This window comes from Mesocricetus auratus, unplaced genomic scaffold (genome assembly GCF_017639785.1).
Source record: "Mesocricetus auratus isolate SY011 unplaced genomic scaffold, BCM_Maur_2.0 Super-Scaffold_2245, whole genome shotgun sequence".
In the NCBI taxonomy this organism is placed as follows: Eukaryota; Metazoa; Chordata; class Mammalia; order Rodentia; family Cricetidae; genus Mesocricetus; species Mesocricetus auratus.
In genome coordinates this window covers 3,865,701-3,891,484 of record NW_024429180.1, presented here as the reverse complement: position 1 = coordinate 3,891,484, position 25,784 = coordinate 3,865,701, and the positions used below count along the sequence as shown (strand labels likewise).

General features: G+C 49.0%; 1 protein-coding gene and 1 long non-coding RNA gene across 10 annotated transcripts in view; one reads left to right on the top strand and one right to left on the bottom strand.

Moving 5' to 3' along the window:
* Mbnl2 (muscleblind like splicing regulator 2) overlaps nt 1-25,784 on the top strand; it is a 164,516-nt gene that overhangs the window by 79,686 nt on the left and 59,046 nt on the right. For 7 of the 8 annotated variants that reach the window (XM_040744936.1, XM_040744901.1, XM_040744919.1 and 4 more), the window contains one exon: nt 23,650-23,814. In XM_040744936.1, coding sequence (XP_040600870.1) covers nt 23,650-23,814 — 165 coding nt within the window. Of the gene's footprint in view, nt 1-17,572; nt 17,754-23,649; nt 23,815-25,784 lie in introns of those variants that run through there. The other variant, XR_005877084.1, reaches the window with a different exon arrangement.
* On the bottom strand, nt 14,021-19,444 carry LOC121140314. Of its 2 annotated transcripts, XR_005877105.1 has the most exons (3): nt 19,317-19,444; nt 16,198-16,665; nt 14,021-14,525 (listed from the first exon to the last, which is right to left on the bottom strand). It is a non-coding gene; the product is annotated as an uncharacterized LOC121140314 (long non-coding RNA). The 2 variants fall into 2 exon arrangements; XR_005877100.1 differs by lacking the exon at nt 19,317-19,444 and having other exon boundaries at nt 16,198-17,571.

The following is a 25,784-nucleotide window of genomic DNA, read 5'->3' as shown; positions in this document are numbered from 1 at the left end:
CAAATTATATTAGTCAGTGAATATAAATTCCTTTTAAAAAAAAAACAAAAGAATATTCATGACTTTTTTTTCCATGTAAAGATAAAACAGTTCCCTTTATCGTGGAATCTTAAAATCTTGGGTCTGGAAACTTGGGTAAATTAGATTATCCTCTGTCGAGTGCCAAGCCGGTGACTCCTCTAGGGCGAGGATCGTAATTCCTCCTTCCTGTTCAACACTCCGGCCACGCTGAGCCAGAAGCAGTGCCGATCCCCGTTGATGGCAGGGTACAGTGAGGGCGGCGGAGAGCTGTGGGTGGTGGGGTCAGACGAAGAAACCCTCACCCTTTGTGTGCTTCTGCCTGGTATCAGCCACTTGGAGCCGCAGAGCTGCTGTAATAATGGGGATTATCTCCTTGGGATTTCCCTTCTCTCCCCCACTAAAACGACATGCAAAAGCACCACACTGGTGCCTTTGTTGCCCGAGTGTTGGCCCGCTGCCAAAACGCCTGCAGGCCCGAGTTCGTGGAGACCCCGCACTGTGACCCACCCCTCGGAACCTGTTGTGAGAGCCTGGTCTCTCTATGAGCACAGTACAGAGGCTCACTCCGGGAGTTCAAGGTCACTACTCCACTTAGACTTAGTTCAGGAAGTCCTACCAGCTGTCATGTAAGGGTAATTAACACATTCCTCTCCATTAGGCATGCTTGGTGGAGGAGGAATTTCAAACATTTGGCCAGATAACAGATCCATCCCCTCTGTTAGAGAAAGGCCATCCCCGTGGCCATCCGGGTGTTTGCTTTTTTTCAGAATCCAGCTTCTTAGAATTTGCCCCCAACTGGGGGGTTGGGGGGGAGGAAATGGTGAGGACAAAGGGAACGTTCTAGTAAAACCGATATCACTCCACATTCGACACTGCCCAACACTGCCCAAAGCCTACCTGTCCAGTGTCTTAGGTCGGTTCATTAGTTCTTGTCGGTTTTTGCGACACTATCAGTGTGCGTCAGGTTTAGCCTGGTTGCTATGGCGACAAGATAGTTGCAAGCGACTGGAGTGTCACCGTTGACGTCTGCAGTAGGATATTTCTTTTACCTTGCATGTGTTCCTCAAGGGAATAGGTTTATCATTGGGGAGGGGGCTAAGAAAGACCACTGAGCAGACCCAAAGCATGGACAGGTCCCCGAGGTTTTAAGATCATACGCACTCTAGCAAATGGGAACACTGGAGTGATTTTTTTTATTTTTTATGATGATAAGGCAGCCATGACAAGGTCCTGTGGAGGAGGAGGTGATGCCTCCCTGTGGCCCTAGGAAAGCGTGGGCGGTAGACCTGGAGAGGTAGGTTGGGGTCAGAGGGTGATGCAGGCAGCAAGCTACTCTGGGTTTGGGCAAGGGAAAGAGTCTGTGGAGTTTGGAGTTTGAGAGTAACGCAGAAGAATATGGGTCAGGTGTGGGGAATGCTGATAATTAAAAAAAACCTTCTTGCCTCAAAGGTAGTAAAAAAAAATAGTTTATGTGGATCCAAGCATGGCTGAGGCAGCAGGGAGCTACGTTCCCCCAGGTTCCATGTTCTCACGCGGAAGCAGGATCATGGGGTGTTATAGCAACAGAGCCAAGAGCTACAGGCCGAGGCATTTGAGAAACACGTCGGTGGAAACTCAGAGAGGCACGGCAGCAGGCTAGGAGACTCTGCTATCGGCCTCCGATGCTGTCTGATGAGGTTCTTAGTCTGTGGATTGGTGGGCGCTGGTGACCAGCTAAGTTAGTAGATCCCAAAAGGTTTCTATCCGTTTGTCACAGGAGAGGCGGGTAAGGAATGGCTACTCGGGGAGGATTAGACTGGCCTAAGACAAAGTATGATTAGACGTTGGACCTGCACCATCCCAACCCCTCCATATCCACTCTAGTCAGCCAAGTCAGCTTTTGCTCTCGTTCCAAGAATACTTGTTCCCAACGGAGATGACGGTGACACCTTAAAACAGGCTGTGAAAGACCCCCGGATGCCATAGAGGTGAGTCTAGACATTCATTTGTTTGCAACGGGGAAATATTTTGAACGGGGAAGTAAAAAAAAACTTACAAACGTTTTGTGATCATTAAAGATGAAATGCAAATTTTTGCACCTCAGGGTTTGCTTGTTGGGAGAATATCTTTTTTTTCTGTTTTCTTTTCACTCTTCATTGGCAATCACATGAGTTACAGGATGGCATTTTCACATGTGTACCTTCTGTGTGTCTTGGTAAGATTGATGCATTCCATATCACCCTCTCTTGCCCCGGCCCATCCCAGGTGACTCAGAGCCGCTTTCCGACTAATTTCTCTTGCAAACTCTGCCGTCCGCCCTGGGGGTGGGCACCCAGTGAGTTCCATGCTCCCAGCGAGAACGTGTGCGGAAAGGTTCTTAATAGGAGCGTGGACTCGTTGCCAGTGGCCCTCAGTGCTGAAGACAAGTGGGTGGTATCCTCACAGAGACACAGTCAAGTGCAACAGAGGTCGGGATGTGAGTCCCAAGTGAGTGTGCGTTGTGTCCTCACTAAAGGGGACGTTTAGACAGAGACAAATATTGTGTGGAAAGACATAGAGGGAAGATGGCCAAAAAAGAAGGAGGAGGAGGAGGAGGAGGAGGAGGAGGAGGAGGAGGAGGAGGAGGAGGAGGAGAAGGAGAAGGAGAAGGAGGAGAGGGAGAAGGAGAAGAAGAAGGAGGAGGAGGAGGAGGAATAGAAGAAGAAGGAGGAGGAGGAGGAGAAGGAGAAGGAGGAGAAGACCGGGACAGACCCCCCTCCCGACATCCCTCAGGAGGAAGAACCCTGCTGCTCATTTCTTGATCTTAGACCTCTTGCCCCCAGAAGTGTACGTCCACACCTTTCTGTGGATCAGGCTACTCAGCGTGTTTCTGGTCAGCCCCGAGACACACCGACAGAGTGACAGCGTACAGTGAGCTAAGGTGGGCAGGGATTAAATGGTGCGAGCCTTCGGTGATGGTGGCCGTGAGGAACCCACGGGGAAGGGCAGACGGAAAGTACCCTAGAGAGATGCTTCACTTGGTGACAGCAGCAGTGCCGGGACAAGGTGAAGCGCCAAGGGGCTTTTACGGTGCTCCATGTAGAGGGATTGGACACGGGGAGGTCTGAGCCCTAGTTAGTTTGTGCTCTGACTCCAAATAGTCTCCTAATCCTGGCTGCGTTGTCTCGACTTCCTCTGTGTCTCCGTGGATAAAGGAGTGCAGCCAATGAGGATGATGATGAGGATGAGGATGATGATGGTGGTGGTGGTGGTGATGATGATATATATACATATACATATATATATGTGTGTGTGTGTGTGTGTGTGTGTATCCTTAGACCATCTTAGCCTTCATATCCAAGAACACATGGTGTTAAAGTACAGTTTTGCACTAGATATAATCAACACCTACCCATGTGTGCCTTTGCATTTGAGTAAGATTCACAGCCTACCTGTTCTCAAAAGGGATTTAAAATAACTTTTAGAATTCAGCATCCTTTTTATTTTTCAAAGAAAAAAGAGAGAAAGAAACAACTAAGTAGAAAACTGACCCACAGAAAAAAAAAAGAAACGGAGTCTGGGTCACCCGAGATGAACTCATTATTGGATTTGAACTTTAGCACTGAGTTTCCTGGCAGTTAAGACAAAAAGGAAAACATGTGCTTATTGTCTGATAAAAATCAGTGTAATATGATTAGCTCTAGAGGAAAACGCACAGATAGGTTGAGTGCTCAGATGGGGTTACAGTTAAGAATGTACCAATTCAAAATGCATTAAGAACCGTGCAAAAATCCATACACTGTAACCCAGTAATTCTACTTACACTGAGGAAATCTTAAGAGGAGAGAGGGAGGCAGAGACAGAGGGTGGACTATGTGTGTGAAAATGCTTCCTTGGAATCATTTGTGACCCTACAGAATTAGAAAGACCGGGATAGATAACATAGTCACTTGGTTATCGTGCACTTGTTCATGTAATAGACACCGTAGACAAGGCTGCCCAGAGAGAGAGAGAGAGAGAGAGAGAGAGAGACAGAGACAGAGACAGAGACAGAGACAGAGAGAGAGAGAGAGAGAGACAGACAGACAGACAGACAGACAGAGAGAGAGAAAGAGAGAAGGAGGGAAGGAGGGAGGGAGAGAGGAAGAGAGAGAGAAGTCCAGCAGCAGAGAGAGACAAGGCTTACGGAGACTCACTAGGAAGAGTCAGAAGGAGTCTCGTCCATGAAAGTACCAACTACACAAGCCTCACTTCAGATTCCCAGCACCGCACAAGGAGTTGAGTGTGGTGTCATGTGACTATAATCCAAATTCTGGGGAGGCCTAGACAGGACCCTTGGGGTTTGAGCTTACTGGCTAACTGATCTTTCCCAGCTGGTGAGTTCCAGGTTGAAAAATAGTCTGCCTTAAAAGGTGTGGTGGAATATGTCTGACACCAACCTCTGGCCTTTGCACTCTCACTTGCACGCGTGTGTGTGCACGCACAAGCACGCACACATACACATGCACGCACACACACACATGCACACACACATACATATGCGCGCGCGCGCGCACACACACACACACACACCAGTCAGGAGGTAAAACTGTGTGTTTGCCAAGATATAGTATGACATATGTCAAAGGGGAGTCCTCAGTCGTGGCAGTAATTGTGACAGAACTATGCTCTTGAAGGAGTTCTCCCACATCCCATACCCCCCCTTTTAATGCTCACAGTTAAGTTTAAGAAGATGAACCAGTTCACATACTTAGGTTTTACATTTAAGTTATGCTTTACAGAATTATGTGTTTAATTAGAAACAAGGAGAAACATCTCAGAAATGCAAAAATAGCAAACTGAAATTGTGTTATCACCTAGAAAGCGCTGTTAGTGAATTTCTTGAAGTAGCTTTCGGTGTTTAGAATGTCTTTCTAAAAGACAAAGCCGTGTGGTTGAGTGGCTGTCGCACCGGGGACCTGGTGTTGGTTCCAGGGTCACTGACACTGTTGAAGAGAGGATGTGCTAAACTTGCCGTGAGGGGGCCGGAGGAGAGGGGAGTCCAGGGGACCCCTGTTCTCACCATGCTCCTGGGCCTCCACATTTGAGGTCCGTCTCTTCAAGGGAACTTCCAGATGCCAATAGCGCTCCTCTTGGCTAACCCACCCATTCTTCCTCCTCCCATGCCCTCTCCACCATACTTCTCAGAAGGAAGGGAAAGATCTTCTTGTAATGTAAGTTTTCTGGCCTGGCTAGGTCCCAGAGCCTCATCAGCCCCAAATGAACACACGAGACTTAGATTAATTATGATACTGTTCGCTGCTGGCTATGGCTTCTAATTGGCTGGCTCTGTCTTAATTTTTAATCCGTAACTACTAATCTATGTATTTCCACATGGTCTTGGATTACCAGACTTGAAACTCCTTTGCCTGCTGCATGATGATGGCTTGGGTCTCCACAGAGAAGAGAGGAGAGGAGAGCAGAGGGGAGGGAAGGGGAGGGGAGGGGAGGGGAGGGGAGGGGAAGGGAGGGGAGGGGAGAGGAGGGGAAGAAGAGAAGAGAGCGATTTCCTGTTTGTCCCTGCTTATAATCTGATTCTGCCCAGCCATGTCACTTCCTGTCTGTCTGTACAGACCTCCAGACCTCTATGGTTAGCTAGTAGCAGTTTCTGCCTGGCTACGCCACTTCCTGGTATCACAAGACGATTCCTCTCTGCCTACACTCCCCAGAATCCTCCTCATACCTTATCCCTCCTATCTTGCTGCCCTATTGGCCAGCAGTGTTTTATTCAACAACCAATAAGATAAGCAGATACAGAAGACCATTCCCCCATCATCTTCTTATTCCTTCTGTCCATTCGACTGCAAACAGTTATGACCAAGAATTCACTCTGAGTGTTGGGCTGAAGCACTGTAACTTTGGACATTTTTTAAACCTCCACGGCATGGAAGAACATCCTAGAAAGACCTCCGCCTAGGCGATAGCTTGAAAAGAATTGGCACATAGAAGAAAAGTTTTGGTTGCTATGGCAAAAACTGCCCCAGCCTTGGGCAGAGTCCTTCAAAGCTTGTGAAAACAGATCAGTGTCATACGCAATATAGGATGGGGGTGTGGGGGGTCACTTCAACTGTTGAATGAAAAGACATTAATAAAATGCCATAGTCTCTCATGATCGAAACGAAGACGTTTCTCAGCTGCCTTACGTCTGAGCTCTTTGGCTGATTTCATGGGCTTTTGCGGTGACGACTTCTGCCATTTCTTTCTGCTCTAGCATTTTTCCCTGGAAGGCAATGATTAGCAGCTGTTTACACTGCTTCTAGGTTTCTAGGTTGTTTTCATGGCAGCAAACCATGGTGGTCCAGAGCAAATAGGAAACACCTTCAAGAACTGCATCCACGAGGACAATGTGTCCTCTTCACGTTGTTCTTAGTGACTGGTGGTGCCCTGAGTGTAGCCAGTTAGTGCAGGGATGGGACAACAAAACTCTTCACACCTGCAAGGGCGGAGATGGGGAAATTATATTCCATATTTCATTGGCCTCCTGTTTCAGGTTAGTTTACAAGTCAAGCATCAGCAGGCAGCTCGCAACTAGCATCGCGGTTTTGACGCTGTGTTTTTCTACTTGTGGGCTTTTGAAAATTTTTTAAATTTCTCCTTAAATGTTTTTGTTTTCCTCCGAGTCTGACGTTTTCACTGTCACTGGTGGACAACACACATTCTAGAAGTCTCTGTGCGTACAATGAATGGCGGCATTTGAGTCTGCGTTTTGCCCCCTGCAGCAGAATTTATAACTTTAGAGATGTCATATGGGTCTTTGAAAAAAGCTTTGTCTACAAGAGGCATGTGTGGTGAGTAACCAGCCTCCCATGCAGCAGCAAGGCTTAATGCGGCAAACAACCAGAAGCCCAGAGAGAAACGTCAGTTCTAGAAAAGTCTTAGGAGATATTACATGCTTATCTGGCAAAAAAAAAAAAAAAAAAAAAAAAAAGAATACACGCCCCAGAGCCTCAGGACCTTGGTCTTGAGAGTGGACACTCTTAGTCGCAGCCCCCACTCCCAGATTCCTCAAGCCGGTGGCTTTCTTAGCCTTTTGTTTCCCAGGCTAAGGGCTCATCCCATGTATTAACTTAACAATTTAAAACCAGAAGATGCGCGGGAGGCAGAGGCAGGCGGATCTCTGTGAGTTCGAGGCTGGGCTGGACCGATATCCTCCAAAACAATACAGAGAAACCCTGTCTCGTAAAAACTAAAAAAACAACCAAACAAACAAACAAAAAAACAGAAGCTGAATTCTCCATGGTTGCTCTGAGGCAGGTGGCCCTTGCTTTTCTTTCTGCTCACTTTTGACCCCCGGTGGGGCTCGTTTACCAGAGGACAGAGCAGGAGAAGATGAACTGACAACCAGATGATGGGACCTCGTAGCGAAGAAGACAACAGAGCTTCAGGAGGCTACGGGGGTGGGGGGGTGCCGCTCGGCTGGCAGAATGTTTGCCTCGCATGCACAAAGCCCACAGAGCCCTCCACTCCATCCCCAGGGCCACATAAAAGCAGGGTGTGGTCACACACACGTGTGACACTGGCATTCAGGAGGGAGAGGATCCGAGGGAGTTCAAGGCGTGAAACCCTGAGCGAAAGAAACGGAAGGATAAACCTCCAGCACAAGGAGGAAAACGGAGCGGTGGGCACTGGAGGGCTCCTGTCTTGTGAGCCTCAAACCGAGGTGGCGGCGGCGGCGGCGGAGGTGGTGATATGCCCAGGGCTCTTCTCTCCTCTGCCAGGGAAGCTGAGGTCATCACCGTGGATGGCTTTGTCCCCACCACGTAGTAGCTCTCAGCAACGACCTGGTCCTTTTCCAGGTTCTTGTATCTTAAGGGCGTAAACGAGGCTGCTGGGAAGGCTGCTCCTCTCAAGGAGGGACCCAGAGGGACCCGAGGGGTGGCATCCTGGGAACAGGAAGCCCACTGCCTCTGGGCTCCTTGTCTTTGCAGCCCTCCAGACTCTCCCAGCTCCGGCCCACCCCACCCCCTCACGAGGGCAGTGCTAAATGGAGTTCTGTATGAGATCAGCAGTATTTAGAGATTGCAAGTTTGACATAATGCACTTCCTCATAATTTATTAAAGTTGCTAATACATTTTAAAAAAATATGCGAAGAGCGTAGAAGCCTCACGGTAATTCAGGGCAGTACATTAACCCTCCATTGATTTCTGCATCTTGCCAGAGTGAAAGCTAAACCCTCACGATGATGGGTGAGCCCCACCCCCTGGGCACCTCCCCCTTCTTCTCACTCCTCAGACAGAAGCTTGGCTGTTACCTCACCGGGAGGCCCAGTGATGCACCCTGGTGGCCATTCCCAGAGCGCTGGGGCTCTGCCTCCTAAACCTCTTACTCGCACCTTTATGGCACAGACTCTCCTCCCTAGTACTTACCGCCATCGCCCTTGCTACGTGTGTGTGTGTGTGTGTGTGTGTGTGCTCGTGTGCGCGTGCACTCGTGAGTGTGTTCAAGTGAGCGTTCATTTGTGTATACTCGTAGAGACCAGAGGAGGATGCTGGGTGCCCTCCTTCATGATTCTCCACATTATTTGTTGAGGCAGCGTCTCTCTCTCTGAGCCTGGAGCTCACCCATTCAGGTAGCCGGGCTAGCGTGCAAGCCCTGAGGGTACTCCCGTCTCCACTGCCCAGCAGCAGGGTTACAGGCACGTGCCACCGACGTCTAGCTTTGTATGTGGGCGATAGGATCTGAACTCAGGCCGCAGAGTTGGTCAGCAAGCATTTTACTGGCTGAGACATCTCTCCGTGGCTCCTCACCGGTTATTTTATTAATTGGAACATCTGTCTTCTGTTTTAAGATGTAAGTCCTGAGAAGGCAAGACTTTTTTTTGCACTGTTTCATTACTATTGCTGTCTCTAATGTCATAGACCACAACCAAACATGCAATGGGTGGATACAGGAATGAGTGCATGGTCCTGGGAGTGTATTCACCGCAAGAGCACAGCTGTTGGCGTCACCTTGCTGTCACAGCTCCCTTCACTGAAAGAGTCAGCAGGGCTTCTAGACAGGACGGAGGAAGGTGGAGGCAGGGCTGGGGGACTCTACTGTCACCCATGACCCTGGGACCACTGACAAACTATCTTAGGCCAGTTCCTTCCCAGCCTTAGCTCACTCCAGGTGCAGGACAGAGGTGAGCAGATGGGACCCCGAGGTCGTTGTAAGAAGCAGAGTCAACCTATGTATGTACAACGTGGGACATATAGGAAGCCTTTATTACAGTAAAGCCTGTGTTCCTCTCTAAAACCATCTGCATTGATGCGAAGAAGGTTGCGTTATTGATAAAGTGGGGATCTCTGTCCTTGCTGTCAGTTTTGCTTTAGGGGATACATTGAATCTATTTTTTAAAAGACTTTGGCAGTAGTGTCTTTGGTTTGATGGAGGGCAGACGCTCCTACGTTCACAACGTAAGTAGGCTCTGAAGTAGGCCAGGACCTGCTCAAACTCTGTTTGTTCACCCATAGGTTTCATCGCCCAGGTTTGTAGGGCTCTTGCCTTGGGAAATCCATCCTCTGAAAACTCCTCTGTTCAGAAACTCAGGACTTGCTCTCCTCGAGGCCTTACACTCTGTGCCGTTGGCTCTTCACGGAGCGTTGAGCGGGCGTCTTCTTGAGGAGCGTAGAGACTATATCTCAGATGGCATCTGGCGTTGATGCTGATGAGGTTACCACCAGCCTCAACAGTGGGCATCGGAGGCCAGGTGCCATCCGACGTGCAGATTGCCTGACAAGTCCACAGAGGGACAACTTGTTTTCCCAAGAACCCTGGGGAGTGAGTGGGAGTCAAATGGAGGGAGGGCAGCTGAGGTGGGCTTTGGTAGACACTTCAAAACAGAGGAAAGGAGAGGAGGCCATTGCCCTGCGTTCATAGACATTAGGAAACAAATCCTTGATAGACGTCTAAGAGTGTGGCCACAGTTCTTAGGTGATTCTCCAACTACATGCCTGAAATCTAGGACCTCAGTTTTGCCCTAACAGTGTACCTTCAGCCCCAGTGGGAACGAAGAAACCAGAGCAGCCTGTCAGGGTCTCTCTGGTGATTGGTTTGATGAATTAAAATCCAACCAGATTTGTAAAATGTACTCCATCACTTTAATTGAATTTGTAAAGATGCATGATTTATGAAACATTGCGTTGACCCTTCTGGCTAACATTAGACTCACATATAACTAATCACTACAGTGTCTTTCTTTTCTGCCCCCATGTCTGTAGATTGCAGGTCTGTGTATTCTAGGGTTCCTCATGGATGGGAGCATCTCACTTGTCATCCTTGTCTGCCCTTGGTCCTAGCATGGTTCCAGACACACGGCAGGAGCCAGTGATACGTATTCAGGGCAGCTGCGCTGGAGAGGCTGAGAGGGATCAGAGCTGGGACCCTCCCCTTACGGTGTGTGTCCCTGGGCAAGTTAACCTCCATGCATCTTGGCTCCCGCACTTGAAAGTGAAAATAAAAAAATAAGCCCCACCACCCCGGCTAATTGCAAACCTTAATGAGATCACTTCTGCAAGACGCTTAGCGCTGCGCTTAGCATGCTGAGAGGTTTCAATCCGGGTGATTTTTAATAATTTTATGAACATGTGAGGAGCTGGTAACTGAGAGCGGGAGGTCGGGGGTCATTCTGTTCACATCTTGGCTCTGTCTCTTGCTATGATAGTCAATGCAGGACCCTTGTCCTGCCAGCTATGACATGGAGGTGTCTCCGTCTCTAAGTACTAAGCGAAACATTTAGCACAGTATCCAGCATGCAACTGAAGAGAATCGTTTAATAATTAATAGGAAAACTGGTGTATGTCCAGTCAGTTACCAAGTATTACTGCCATATGCATATGTATGGGTATATATGCATGCATGATGCTCTTTTTCAAAAATAGTATACTCTTCAACAATGGATTAGTTAGGCTTACTAATAAATCAGTTTGACGGGCAACTTCCGGGCTGTTCTGGATCAAATATCCAACTGGTAGCAACGGACGAGTCACATTCAGCATTTGCTAAGAAAGCCTAGCCCAGCACTTTTCTCAGACATCCATGAGGGAAAGGAAGTGGTACGTTGCTCAGCGTTTGCCTTCCGTTGGGGGAGTTAGTTCTGTGCTGGACCAGAGGTGCTGTTTCAGATGCTGGCGCTGAACGCCATTGCCCAGGTCCATCTCAGAGAAATACTGAAAAGCCAGGAAGTCTGGGGAACAGTCACAGGTGTCTCCAGAGGATGGGGGCTTGCAGCAAGAGCAGCCTACGCAGGCTTGGGAAGGAAAACGCAGCGTGTGGTCAGGGCTTTCCGTGGCAGGCAAGTTGACCACACCTGACACCAAAACCAAGAGGAGCCCCGTGGAATACTCAGACGGGAGATCTCTGCTATCCAGTATGTAAACACTGCGGGTAGGATGCAGAATGCTGAGAAGAAGGTTTCCAACACTGGGGTACCAAGGCAGTATCAGCCAGGACAGAGACCCAGGGTCATTTCTGGATCTGAATCGTGCCGCACCGTGGACTTGGACCTACCTGAGGTTGGGATAATGACGAGGTGACTGCAACACTGGGTGGTGTGTTAAACGGCAGGGAGTCTTCCCCTCACTCTCCCTGCCGCTGCCTTGTGCTCCAGTCTGCCCTCAGGTGGCCTCCCTTCATGGATGGGACCGTACCATGCCTGGCTACCTGTGTACCGTGTCTACACCCCCCCTCTTCCTTCTTTCCCACGGGAGTGCTTTCCTCCCCTCGTGCAGTTTTAATATCAAGAATCTTTTTTTTCCTATCAAGTCACTCCCTAAAAATTCTCCCAACACTTCTCTTGGAAAACAGATCTTCAGAGTAGTAATTCAGGAGGCCATCCCGAACTACTAATAAGCCCCTTGCGGAACATTTTTTTGTTTGTTTGTTACTAAAATAAGTCTCCCTTTTTAGAGTTTCCATATAAAAATCGGTAGCATTTAGGCTGACTAGTTCTCAGTTGGTAGAAAAATCGTGTGTACTTGCCAAAGATTTACCAACAGTGGCCATTTATTTCTAAGCGAGCAAGGTGGCCTTGCTGCCCACGTTAAGGAACTCAGTCTGTCTATAGAGCCAGACACTGTAGTGTGACACTGTAACCTTCATTCCTAGGAAAAAAATATACATTTCTTAGAGGCTGTTAGATTCTCCTGGTTTCCGGAACACAGAAACACAGGATGGTTTACAGCAATGGAAATCCATGTTGGCGTCACCCTGGACGTCCAGAGTCAGGGGTCAGCAAAGCCAGGCTCCCTCTAAAGCCCCCAGGAAGGCCACTTTCCTGCCCCTCTCACTTGTCTGGTGACCTCGGGTGTCCCTTGGCACAGAGCGGCCATCTCCTTCCTCATCGAGATTGCTCTGTACAGACTTTTCCATTCGACAAGGAGCTGGACCTGATGGCGTGTGGGCTGTACTCCCAGCTACTGTGGAAGCAGAGGCAGGAGGATCAAAAATTCAAAGTCAGACAGCTTGATGAGCTCTTGTCTCACATGTTTTTCTTTTATAAAAGCCAAGTAAAGGCTCTCTCTCTCTCTCTCTCTCTCTCTCTCTCTCTCTCTCTCTCTCTCTCTCTCTGTGTGTGTGTGTGTGTGTGTGTGTGTGTGTGTTTGTAACTGGACTTGCCTGGTGTGTGTGTGTGCAGGCACACTCCTCAACACTGCAAACAATCTCGGTTAGGAAAAGACAAACCTAGAGCGCTGGTCACCCTGGATGAGGCTCAAGGGCTTCACGTTCACTTAGTCACATCTGAAGAAGACCCTGTCCCCAGGCCAGGTCCCTTTCACTTTCAGAGGTGAAGAGTGTTAGGACTTCAGCAGATCTTTCTCATGGAGATACAGCTCAGCACAGAACACAGATTACCCGGCCTCACGCCCACGCGGGAGTTGGTAATCGCACCAGGTCCTCTCCTATGTTTAAACTAGTCTTTCATATGCTGAGCCAAAAAATCTGTCACTCTGGGAGTTTCTTCCCCTGTCCCCGGGAGGCGGTGAAGGGGGCGACGGTGAAGGGGCTCATCGTAGTAATGGCCAGCCAAAACGCATCCTTGTTTGACTTTAGCGTGCCCTTGGAAAGAGCCCGCGAGTCTGTCTCAAAATCCCATCCTTCTTCACCCTTAAATTGGGGTAACAGATTACAAGGGGTGCTGTGAAGCTGCAGTAAGATACCACTGTGTGTGAAGACTGCTTTGTGAGGCGTGGTGACGGGAATGCTCCCTTGTGAGTCTGTTAAAAACAAACGGCTCTGCGGAGAGGGATTCTGCAGAGGGCGACAGCATGGACCTTAGGCCCGGCTGCCTGGATGGGAGCCCGGGTCTGCAGCATGTGAGCTGCCGCCTGGCCTTGGCACCCTGCTGCTTCTCCCTCCGCGTGCCTCTGTCCCACCCCATAAAACAGGGCTGTTAGCAGCGCCTCTTTTAAGAGCTTGTCGCAAAGATTAGATAGGAATGATCTTGGAGAAGTGCTTAAAAACTGCCTGCTACGTGATAGGCTCCGTATTACATAACTCCTTGCTATTTTTGTCAAGGGCAAGGCCGCAGTGTTGTGCCCCATGTGCGGTTCCAGCCCAGCTTCTGGTATGAAAGCAGAGGCTCCCAAACCATTTGTAGGATGAATAAAGGGACGGAGACACCATTAACCCCCCCCCCTGTAACTACTATGCTGCTTCTGTAACCAGTACCCCAACCCTGGGCTATGGGTGCGAGCCCCCTGCCCTGCACCTGCCCAGCCTGGATTTTCTGTACAAAATGCAGGTTCCTTCTACTTCCATTGGATCGATAGGTCATTCCCAAGCCACCAAACGATCCAAAGAAACCCAGGAAGAATGCCTTTTTCTCCTGTGGCTCAGCATGAACGCACTGTTGAAAGGTTCCCCCTACTTTCTTGTCTTCCGATATCCCTTCCATCTCCCCCCCCCCACACCTTCCTACTCTCCCCCTTTGGGCTACCCCTTTCCCTTCGCACTATCCGTATGACGTCCAACACTGTCCCCCTGTTGCCGCCTCTAGTACAGGGAACAGCCATGCACAATGGCTCTGTCACAAAGATGTTTATTATCAGATGTGACATTCTTATCAGTTTACCTTAAGTACCTCCCTGCTGGACATCAGCCAATAGGAATGCAAGGAAGCTCGCTATCAGGGCTTGAGTTTAATGGCTTAACAGCTGAGATCCTTGCCCTGCTCCGTGGACTTGGGGTGTAGGAGTAGACAGGGAAATGTCCAGGGGAGCTGACAACAGCAGGCTTGGGAAAGTGGCTGTTTTCAGTCTAGAACAGTATTTCCCGTGTTTTAATAAATGGCACAGGCACACCAGCGCACGCTTGCTGAATGTTGGCCTTTAAGGGCCGGCCATCTGTCTGTGTCTGCCTGAGTTCCAGGAGGAGGGGCGGTGGCAGGTGATTCTCCAGACAGTAGTTCAGATCGGGCTGAAAGCAACCGCAGGAACAGGTGATGGGCAAGCAGGTTGTATGCCTCTGTGTGCACAGTCCATCCTTGGAGACTGACCAGCCTCTGGTGTCAGTGGAGTTCTTTACTGGTCTAATAACGAAAAACAAAAGGAAAATGCTGATGTCAGTGGAGTTCTTTACTGGTCTAATAACAAAAAAAAACAAAAAAAAAACAAAAGGGAAATGCTGCGAGATCAGAGAGAAGAAGGAGCAAGCCAAAGCCACCTTGGCCTCGTTAGCTTCCCAGTGGAAAAGAGAGCGAGTCCCTGTTTCTTCCTGCTTATATCCTCTCTCTGCCCAGCCATCTCCCTTCCTGTTGCTGCCTATCCATCTCACTTCCTGTTTCAGCCCAGCCACCTCACTTCCTGTCTGTACAAACTTTCTGACCTCTATGGTTAGCTAGCGGCAGGCTTCATCCTCTGACGTTCGGACAAGCTCTGTTTGTACAAGCAAACTGTCACCACACTCCGTTAATGACTGGTGACAAAAGTGGCAGCCAGCTAAATTCCTCCGAATAGCCATGTCTTACTCCCAGTCGGGACCCTGCGCCCTCGTCTAGACAATCTGATTAAGATTGCAACGTCAGGGTCCAGCCCTTTGTGCTGGAGGGGGCAGGCTCTCGGCAGCGTGTTCACATGACACCTGGCATTTAACCCACCATGACATTCGCCGCTCTGAACCTTTTCTGCGTACAAGTGGGTGTGTGCTCCTAAGCATACGATTGTCCACGTGTTTTCACGTGTGCATGCATGTGTGGGCTGCGGAGGACAGCATCAGCTGTCACCTGCATTGTATTTGGAGACAGCATCTCCTATTGGTCAGGACCTCCCCAAGTATGTTGGCTGACTATCCATGGGGCCCTGAGGGTCGACCAGCCTGTCTCCGTGTCCCCGGCCCTGGGGTTACAAGAGTGTGCCACTACGACAGGCTTTCCCGCACTTTGGATCTCAGGTGCTGTTTCGTGTGGCAGAGTGTGGCACTGGACAGGGCCAGCACGCACTTGTGGAAAAAGAGAAGGAAGGCCATTGGTAACATTCACTGCATGCCACTGTGTAAGAGTTGGTGTCGTGGGCTCTACAAATAGAGTAGCGGAAGAGGACAGCCCTCCCCCACAGGAAGAGCCCCAGAGCCATGTTGTGACTATCTCGAGGACTCCTTCTTCCCCCTGGCATGTACAGGTTTATGACCACCATGTCAGAACACCCCACAAGTCACCACCAGACAGGTTCCTTGCGCGGTTGACACGCATCATGGTCTACACTAACCAAACGTCCCTTGTGACTCAGAAGACACATAAAAATAAATAAATAAAATAAGAAGTGGGAAAATTTTTCAAACGAGGCATTTGGTGCACAGAAATCTGTTTCCCTGGATCTCAAGAGAACTCAGGGGTTATTTTTGGTTTCGCTGATTTCTCCTTACTGTCAGGTTTTCAGCTCGAACAGATAAAATGAGGAGGAGGAGGAGGCTTGCTCAACAGCCAAGGCAACAATGAGCACTCTTCCCCGTCACGTGGCACAGGAGTGTGGGAAACCGAGGCTGCCAGGCAATCGAGATCCGTTTTTACAAAAGCTATGCTTGCATAGGCTCTGAGATGCCAAACGCAAGCAGCCCGACTCCTTTACATTCCTTCTCCGTCTATAGTCTTCCCCATTTTAAATCGCCACGAAAATAAAGGCACGTGCCAACACCACCAGCTCCCAAAGGAGTGGGCAGTTCCTTGGCGCTCGGTGAGTCAGTCCAAGCCTGCCTGAGGAGCTCACCTGCGACAGACGGCCTCCATCTCCCCAGCCCTCTGGTGAGGCAGACGCAGAGAGAAACAGCAGTGGCATTCAGTGCCTTCCAAGGTTAGTACTCCAGCGCCGCGGAGCACCCCTGGCCTTAGACCACGGTCCGTGTAGGCGATAGGATGATGCCTGGATGGCTTTTGTGGGGGAAGAAAAGGCACCAGGGCGCTCGCGAGTCCCCAACCTTCCTTCTGCGCCGCTGAACTCCGCCAACGCCGCCAGCGGTGGGTCGTGGCATAGCTGAAGCTGCCCGAGACTACCTCCTGGCATGTATGGGTTCTCCTCCACTGTAAATCTTCCCCGGAGTGTCCTGCATGTGTCTTCCACAATGAAGAGGGAAAGGAACTTGTCCCGGCAAGAGAGACATTTGCAAGTATCCCACCTCAATATCTCTAATAAGCGTAACAGTCTTGCTGTTTACTGGGACATTGTTGCGTGGGAGTTCTATAAAAGACAAATCGTATTATAAACTGAACCAAGTAATAAGCTGAAAGGACCTGCTTTAGACCCGCACGTAAAGCCGGCGACACGAGAAGTCGTTCATTTTGATGGAAGTTCTGGTTATCGTTTACTCCCAGCATGCTTGTGTGCTTCCGTCTTATCTGCTGCATTGTATGGTTGAGCTAATAATGCAAGGAGCCCGTGTGGCTCGGTTAGTTCACTTAAGTTCAAAGGAAGGCGAAAAGCCTACTCTGTCACTGGCTTTGAGCAGAGCTGGCTCAGGCCCACAGTTGATGTTATGAACTAGGTTCTGACGTCAGCAGCCATTCCACGCCCCTCGCTGTCCCTTCATGGAAGGACCAGAAGTCCCAGTCAAGGGTTACAATCAACCTGGATGACCTGACTCCAACGCCTAAGAATACTGAACCTGCGAAAACGCAGCTCCACCACCAAATCGCAGCCCACCCTATCCCCGCTTCACAAACCTTGGTGGATTTTGAAACTACAGGGAAACTGAGGCTGTTAACCCCCGGCCCACCCAGCCAGTTGAGTCTCTTCTCTGGCACAATGACCAGATATGGCGGCCCACTGTCAGGTGAGGGCTTTCACACCTGAGGCGTGTATACTGTCGGCACTTAATAAATCCTCCTAGTCCTAATCATTTGGACTCAACCCCCTTTCTGGCGGTGTCCTGCATGCCTGGCCACACCGACTTCTCATAATTCTCAGGACTTATCTGGGCGGTGGCCAGATGTTCCCAGTGCCACCTTTTACCGTAACTGTTGGATTTTGTGGACTCTTTGTTTTTTTTTACCAGATTGGGAGGATTCTAGAACAGAGATGTCTAGAAACCATACTCACCCTTTTATGTAAAATTTTTTGGAGCAACTTCTGCTATCTCCCCCCCTCCCCCAGACTCTAACAACTGTTGGAAGGCATCGGTGTAGGAGAGCAGAATCGCTCTCATCTCATAGGTGAGAAAACCCGAGACGGAGGCTTCGTAAGGTACTAGTAAAAGTTCCCACAGCCATCTGGAGAGAGAGCCGCAATCAGGACTCCCCAGCTGTAGCACTAACTGCTTTAAACTCTGGGTGAGTTATGCGGTGTGGACCAGCCCTGGCAAGTCTCCGCACAGGAGACAGATATGAGAGAGGGGGGGAAGGGGAGGGGGAGAGGGAGATCTAAGGCTCTTTGGAAAGATAAATGTCCAAAGCTGGCGCTAGGTACACAGGCCAGACAGAATCACAGCTGCGGAGAAACTATGCACTCAGTGTCTTTTTAAAGGGTGTGTCATCACTCGCTGAGTAAAGAAGGGGTTAATGGTGGTGGTGGTGGTGATGATGATGGTGATTATGAAGCTCAGATACTGCTTACTGTTTTCTAGACGCCATTAAACATTTCATAGGAATGAACTCTGGATCTTTGTTGGGAAGCTACGAGGTTTAGAGAACTATCATTTTTTGCAGATGGCACAGATGGAGGCCAGAGGTCACACTTGTTCTAAGCAATAAGAACAGAGCCGGATTCTAAGACCCATTAGTCTGTTTCCCATTGTGTTTCTCACTTGTTCTAAGCAATAAAAACAGAGCCGGATTCTAAGACCCATTAGTCTGTTTCCCAATCCTTAGCTTAAACCACTTTCCCAGGCCACATAGGGAAATCAGGAGTGGAACCCCTGGTCAGGAGTGAACTTCCTGGCTGCAGATTTTCAGGATGCTTGTAGGATGCCAGGGTCTAAGAGGCCCCTCTGTGGCTTTTCTGGGCCCGTCAGTGGTCCCAGGACACTCACTGTCCCCAGGAACCACCTCCCATGGCCAGCAGTGGGCTCTAGGATACAAGAATGCCACTTTGAGAGCACCTATCCTCCACCCCGATGGCTATACTCCCAAAGGCCTGCCCCCTCCCGCTCCCCGGCCCACCCCAGTATGACCTGTTCACATGAACGCATGCCAGTGGAAAGTCTAGGGGCGGGGCAAAGCCGAGATTAGCAATGTAAAACTGAAATCATCAAGGCAGCACCTAAATGTACCGTAAGGTATAAATCAGCTGTGTTAATCTCCTGCTTACAAACTCTCAGAGGCCACGAAGAACACGCTCCTCAACTGCGATCTCATTTTTCGTGTTATCTGGCCTCTACCCACCTCTGCCTGCTTCTTCTTTTCTCGATACCCCCAGCCCTGACCCCACACTCTGGGCTCCAGCCTGGGAAACCACATATAAGTTCCCAGATGGGACATTCCTTCCCAAAGCATAGTCTCTTCTGGTGACATATAGCAACACAGAAACACACGTACGCGGCACACGTGAACACGCCAAGCACAGCACATATAACCACATACCATGCACACCATACATTCAGTGTACATGTACAACATGCACGCACGCACGCGTGCGCGCGCACACACACACACACACACACACACACGAGTGGATGCCTTGGCCGCCACCCATTCCCTTGGTGGGTTCCTGTGTGTCTTCCAGTTCTCAGTTTCCATGACACCTGTCATTTCTGTCCCTCTCCTACCATTGCTTCCCCACATCCCCCTCTGGAATGCATCTCACAATTTGTGATCACACAAGTCTTAGTTACCATCGTCTTTACCGCCAGCCCACAGGCGCCCCGAAGGAGGACAGTGTGTCCCATCTGTGCTCACCTTTGGCTAGGCACTATGCACGATGCTCAGTTGTAAGTGTCCGTAGAGCGAGGTGACAAGGTGACAAAAGACATGTGGCCTGGAATCCGCACGCACCCGGCACCCGTCCACCATCCCTACACCTGGCGGGACACCCCCCACCCCCCCCACCCCCCACCCCTGCCATAAGAGGTGAACAAACTTGTGTGAGCCGGGGGGTTGTAGATTCCAGGCTCGTCCTCCTCATGAGCTCACCGCTGGCCTCAACCTGAGCTCCAGCTCTCAGCTGCCGTACAACCCTCCCAGAGCACTGCAGGGGCGTGCTCCAGCTCAACCCAGCTGTCCCGGGCAGGGCCGGACCTTGCTTCCTGCGTTCCCTGAGAAGAAACGTTAACGGCAAGGAAAACAAGAAACACGTCCGGGCAGCTGTGGGGAAATTTTCCGCTACATTTTTGTGTTTGTTTCTCGGGTCAACCTCAGGGGACGCTGTCTTTGACACCTCGGCTTTGTTCCGTGGTGGTCTATAGAGGTCCTTTCGCTTCTTCACGCTGTCCCCTCTGGGTCAGTATGACAACCTGCTTTGATAACAGACCGGTTTTTGGGCAAGGATGCATGTCCTGAGAAATCTTGTGCCTTCAAATTGTTTTACTGTGTTGGAGAGCTCATTATCTTTTGACAGTAGGTTTTCCTTTAGGATTTTGGAATCCTATAGGGTCTCTTACTAATAATTCTGTTTCCTAGACTCTTCCAGTGCTGGGATTGGTGTTCCTCAGGTATCCAGGAACTAACATTCCTTAAAGTATTGATACCAGACTGATCTAGGGTTTTAGGGCTATTTGTTTATATAGGGACAGTTATATAGGGACACAATTAATTGGCCTTTATCATGAAAGTTTATCCCATAGGAGAAACAAGGAACTAACAAGAATACCAGTAGACCTGTGGTCTTACACTTGCTCTAAACAAAATACCATATACAAATACTTTCCTTGCATACTCATAATGTTTCTCAGGGCTTCCTGTATGCCAGGCAACGCTCTGAGCTTTACCATGTCTTAATTTATTAAGCTGCATAACAGTGCCACAAGGGGGACATAGTCATTGTTTTCAATGTACAAAGGAAGAAAATAATAACAGCCATACAGATGGGAAAGGGCGGGGCTGAGCTAGGAGCCCATAACACGTGAGTTTACCGATGCCTGTGCACCCTCCAATGCGTAGACCAAGCAAATCATTGTCTCTCGGTCCCAAGTGCTTACATATGTGTATGCCAGTGTATTTAAGTTCCGTTCTGCAACCTGTGGCTTTGCAAAGGATGTAGAAGTACTAGATTTTTATCTTTCCCGGACTTCAGCTATTGCAAATAAATATCTCAGTGAAGTCATAGAATTGAGTCAAGCAAGACATGGCTTTATAATACAGCCCCACTTCTTAGCAAGCAGATGATCTGCCAGTGTTACCTGGTTCTTTGGATCCCGTCTGCTACTCGGTGAAGTAGGGAGTCACCACTGCTGTTGTTAGGGGAAAATGTGATAACCACATATAAATTGCCTGGCGCATTGATGGTCAGTACTATTCTGTACCCAGAGTGTGTAAGTGAGGACAGTGGGACATTGAATTAATGCTCGTGAAAAGGAAGATTCCTTCGATAAATGATGAATCTAATGTTATGAGCCATGTTCTGTCACCAGGAAGAAATGGCTAGTGTAGTTCTCCAAGGGCTCCCGGTTGTAAGAAGGATTTGGCAGCATCGATAAGAAAGCCATATTTCCCAGCCAACTGAAGCCTGTTTGAATGGTAGCAACGCATTGGATTGCAAGATTAGTGATCAAATTGACAGTTTACCTCTGAACCTTCTACCGTCCTGATGCACTTATTTGTTGATTTCCAGTCCCTGCGTTCACCCCACCTACGCATCCGTGTACACGACCCACACATGCATCTGGTAGATGCCAGGTGCCAAGCGCAGTGCCTGTGTCTGAAGAGTTGGGACCGGGGTCACGGGAGGTGCCTTAGCTTTTATAGGAGAGCGTCCCTTTGTTTAATAACCCTCCACACCGGAGCTCATGGGAAGTGGCTGTGTGTCGGATTCCATCACTGCCTTCCTCCACGGATAACAGGGTTCATCTGGACACCCGACATCAAGGCAGCTGAGTCCCTGACTGGCTGCATGATGAGATGAAGGGGCTGGCCACATCTGAATGCTCTCCTGGACATTAAATTTTAACAAACTCATAGGCCGGGGGGATTGTCAAGACAGAAAAGAAAGACGTGTTGAAGTAAAAGTTCTTAGGGATGGAGGGACCCTGGGGAGGTACAAAGCATTGCGTAAAGCTAGGATTCGGAAATGAAGACCGAAACACCCGAAGGAGATTTGCAGAGACTCAGAGACAGGGAGAGGATGGATAAGAGTCGGTTCCCAGGGGCAGCTCCAGCTTCCCCAGAGCCATCACAGTAGGCATGGCCTTACGATGTCTGTTTGCATACAGGAAGCTGAATAGGAAATCCACAACAAGAGCTTGACGCTAAGAATCTGGTGTTGCTTATGCTAAAGATTCATGAGGTATCAACTCATGCCTTGCCCGAGACATTGAGGCAGGCAATTGCCCACACTGCTGAGTTGAGCTTCAAGATGGCACAAGCTGATGACACAGACCACCAGGGGTGAGCCTGGGACTCAGGTCTGCCCATCACCATGTCTTCGAGGGGAAATTCTCACTGGAGGAGAAGCTAGGGAGGCCAAAAGTGCAGCTGGCATCCCTGGAAACAGAGAGAACGCCAGATGTTACGCATCAGTGTGGCTGTAAACAAATTCATTCCTCCAGTGTCGCCGCCAAGCTTACCGTAATTCTTTTTATCTGGTAAATAAACCCATACTCTTTCTTCTTGCCTGGTTGCAAATAGACTAATTCTTTAGGGAACGGTGATATTCCAACTGACAAACATGGTTTTCTGCTCTTCCCCCTGGAAGTTGCATAATTGACACATGAGTGTGATTCTCTTGTGACTGGTAGTTTTGCAAACCTTGGAATTTTGTAATTCCATGTGCAATTACTTTTCAGGTCTGTTTGCATACACACCCATCACCTGCTATTTTTGTTTTTGTTTTTAAACCTCATTTTACCAATTTCCATGTCCAGACAACAGCACAGCCACAAACACGCCTCTGGCTGTCACTCTGTGACACTGAATCAGAGCCTCCTTTCCTGGGGAAGGGTGAGGAAAGGACATTATCAGACTTGCAGAGGTTGATCCAAGCTCTCGCTGAGATTTCACCTGGGTGGGTATCAGCAAGCAGTTACGAGGAGTCTCTCCTCATTACCTCACCATCAACAGCTGCAAACTGATATCTTTGGCCAGTCTGGAAGACACACTTAAACCCCCGACTCTCTTCTGTGTTGAGCGTGTGTAGCGGCCAACTCTTCATACGTTCACATCACCCAAGCATGTCCAAACTAGCGAGCAGCAAAGACCTTGTAGGCCAAGACGAGCGTGCCCCTCTGATTGTGGAGGCCTTCCCCTTTGCTCTCAGCTGCTGTCTCTTTGAAATAGGTTGTCTAGGTTTCACATAAAGAAAGATGGGAAGAGATAGACGGAGGGACGGAGGGAGGTGAGAGATCCCAACTCAACATTTTTAGACCCCTAGTGACTAGCCCATCATAGAGTGACTTGCCCTTCTGCCCTCTCCTGAGAAACCAGAGACCTCAAGATAAAACTAAAAGATAACCCTCCCTGATCCAGGAACTAGCTCACCACATTCCTGCTCAATGTTTAACTGTACAATGCCCAAAGAATGCTTGCTTGAGATAACTTTCCTGTTAAGACATAAGCTATCATCTAACTTCTCATCCTTTATGATATTTGCCTAACTCCCCGATTCGGTTTCTCCCTTTTAAAAATCCCCGACTGCAGCTACTAGGAGTCGAACTCCTCTGTCCCTGTGAGGGTCATGAGCTTGGCCCCAGTGCACTGGTTCCCCGAATAAACCTCATGTGCTTGCAGCAAGAACAGTCTCTCTTGAATTATTGGGGCATCAGCTTATCCTGAGACTTGAGTGAAGGTCTTCCCACTCTGGGGGTCTTTCAGAGGGAGAAGCAGAGAGAGGGAGGGGAAGAAGGGGAGGGAAGGGCAGAGGGAGGGGAGGAGAAGGGAAGGGGATAGACCTTGATAATCATGTAATATTTGATTTTTGTAACACACATGCACACACGCGCACACGCACACACACACACACACACACACACACACACACTGCCTTGGAAGCTGAGAAACACAAGTAATGACTGTGACATTGCTGTCACCGGAGTGCCTAGCTCCCTACTGCAGTCCTAACCCCAGACTGTCCATTTTGCAGGGCCGCTGTTCAAGAGAGAACTGCAAGTACCTTCATCCTCCGACACACTTAAAAACCCAACTAGAAATCAATGGGAGGAACAATTTGATCCAGCAAAAAACTGCAGCAGCGATGCTTGCCCAGCAGATGCAATTTATGTTTCCAGGAACACCGCTCCATCCCGTGGTGAGTGTGCCTTCTCTGAGGATGGGCGGGTGACTGCGGGGTCAGCACGGGCAGTGCCGAGGTCACTGAAGATGACGTCCCCTTACCCTGCCGCTCTGGTTGCAATCAGAGCTGGTGGCCCTGAATCACAGTGGAGGCTGGGAATTAGCTCTGGGTTTCTCTTCATTAAAATGCAACGACACGGGTTTAGAAATGGGTCACAAGGACAGCGTCTAACCGATATCTGGGAAATGTGCACCGCACCAAGCCCTTCCTCGTCTCTGCGCTTCAGCAATCTCTGTATTTCAAGTCATCTTCAGGTGGGAAAATTGACCCACATTTTTATTTGGAGTTTGGGATGTCCGGCTGCGTGTCGGAGAGGTTGTGTCGCCTTAAAACGAATGCACCCGTGTAAGTGGATGGTTGGGGAACCCAGTGTCCCCGTGTGAGGGTGAGGGGGGTGAGAGAGGAGAGGAGTGAGCTCTCCAGCGTCCTGCGACTAATAAGTTGAACTAGGTCGTTAACCAGGGAGCCCTGTACAGCGTGCTCCAGATGGAGACGGACAGCAGCCTCGCGGTAATGGATGCTCCAAGCAGCAACACACCAGGGGATAGCCTACTCACTTCACCCTGTCTCCCCCAAGCCCGCAAAGGGTGAGGTAGCTGCTGCAACAGGAACCGCAGATTCCATGTCCCGGGGAGCTGAGTGTCTCAATAAACATGTACTGTGTAACATTTTTCTCCCCGATTGACAGTGTCTGACACTACCTCCCTAAAGGTTGAGAAATTGCTTTAGGACTAAGGCTCTGGGGGAGAAAGGAGTGCATTTGGCCACGGCGGGTTTCATTTACAACGTGAACGATTTGTGGAAAAACTAAATTATTAAAAAAAAAAACCAAAGTGAGTGAATTCCCACAAAAGGCTATTATGTAAAAATCAGTCTGTACTGTAATAAGAGTCTATGTGAGTAATTAGAGTGTATGTGAGTGAGAGCAGCTAAATTAAAAGGGATGGTAACCAGTGGGTACCATTTTTTTTTCTCTTGTGTTCCTGCGGGATGGGTTGGGGATGGGCGGGAAGAGTGGAAAGACCCCAGATGTTTTTTTAGCGGTTCTGCTAGCCTCCAGGCAGAAACTGACTCCGAATTCCACCTTTGCCCAGAGTAGGAGAAAAATGCAGATGATCCCAAGGTAAGACAGGTGTGGCCTTTGGGGACAGACAGATGCCTGAACAGGGCTGAGTAAGACGGAGAGACAGAAGTGGGGATGTTGCTCAAGGAAAGGTTGCTGAAGGAAAGAGGTGTCGAGTGAGTCATTACACGGAGCCAGAAAGCTATCCCAGATGGACAGACCTAACGCACACAGAGCTTAATCCAAACACCAGCCATTTCAGTGGCCTGTGTAAAACTCCACACATGCATAATTTATGATTCACTTTTTGATGTGCACATGAAATTATTTTTATTAAATTACCTAAATGTTAAAATAATGCACTTATACATATTAAATGATGTCTATGGCAGTAAATTTAATATGAGCCAGGTCGATATAACAACCATGTGTTATGTGTCTCGGTCATTCAAACTATACACTTCCTGTTTATTTAGAATTAATAAGAATTGGCCCTGGTACTCAGCCCTTTTCATACTAATAAGAAGAGTACTTTGTGCCACTAAGTATTAGTTGAACTATTTTTAAGAGTAATGTTTGCGTATTTGCCTCAAATATTAATTAGAAGTTAATCACTGTTCTGCTATGGAAAAAAAAAGAATGGCCCATCTAAATATTGCAATACTGATTTTTAAATCACAAGATGTATTAAAGTGCAGGGCATGCTGAATCTAACATTCAAAACTTACCAGCAAAATTTCCTCAGAATTTTAGAAATGAATGTGTATCCTAGTCAGTTAACTGAATAATGACCCTTGGAGTTCTTGCTTCCTATACATGCTGGTATGTATATATGTATGTATGTGTATGAATATGTATATGT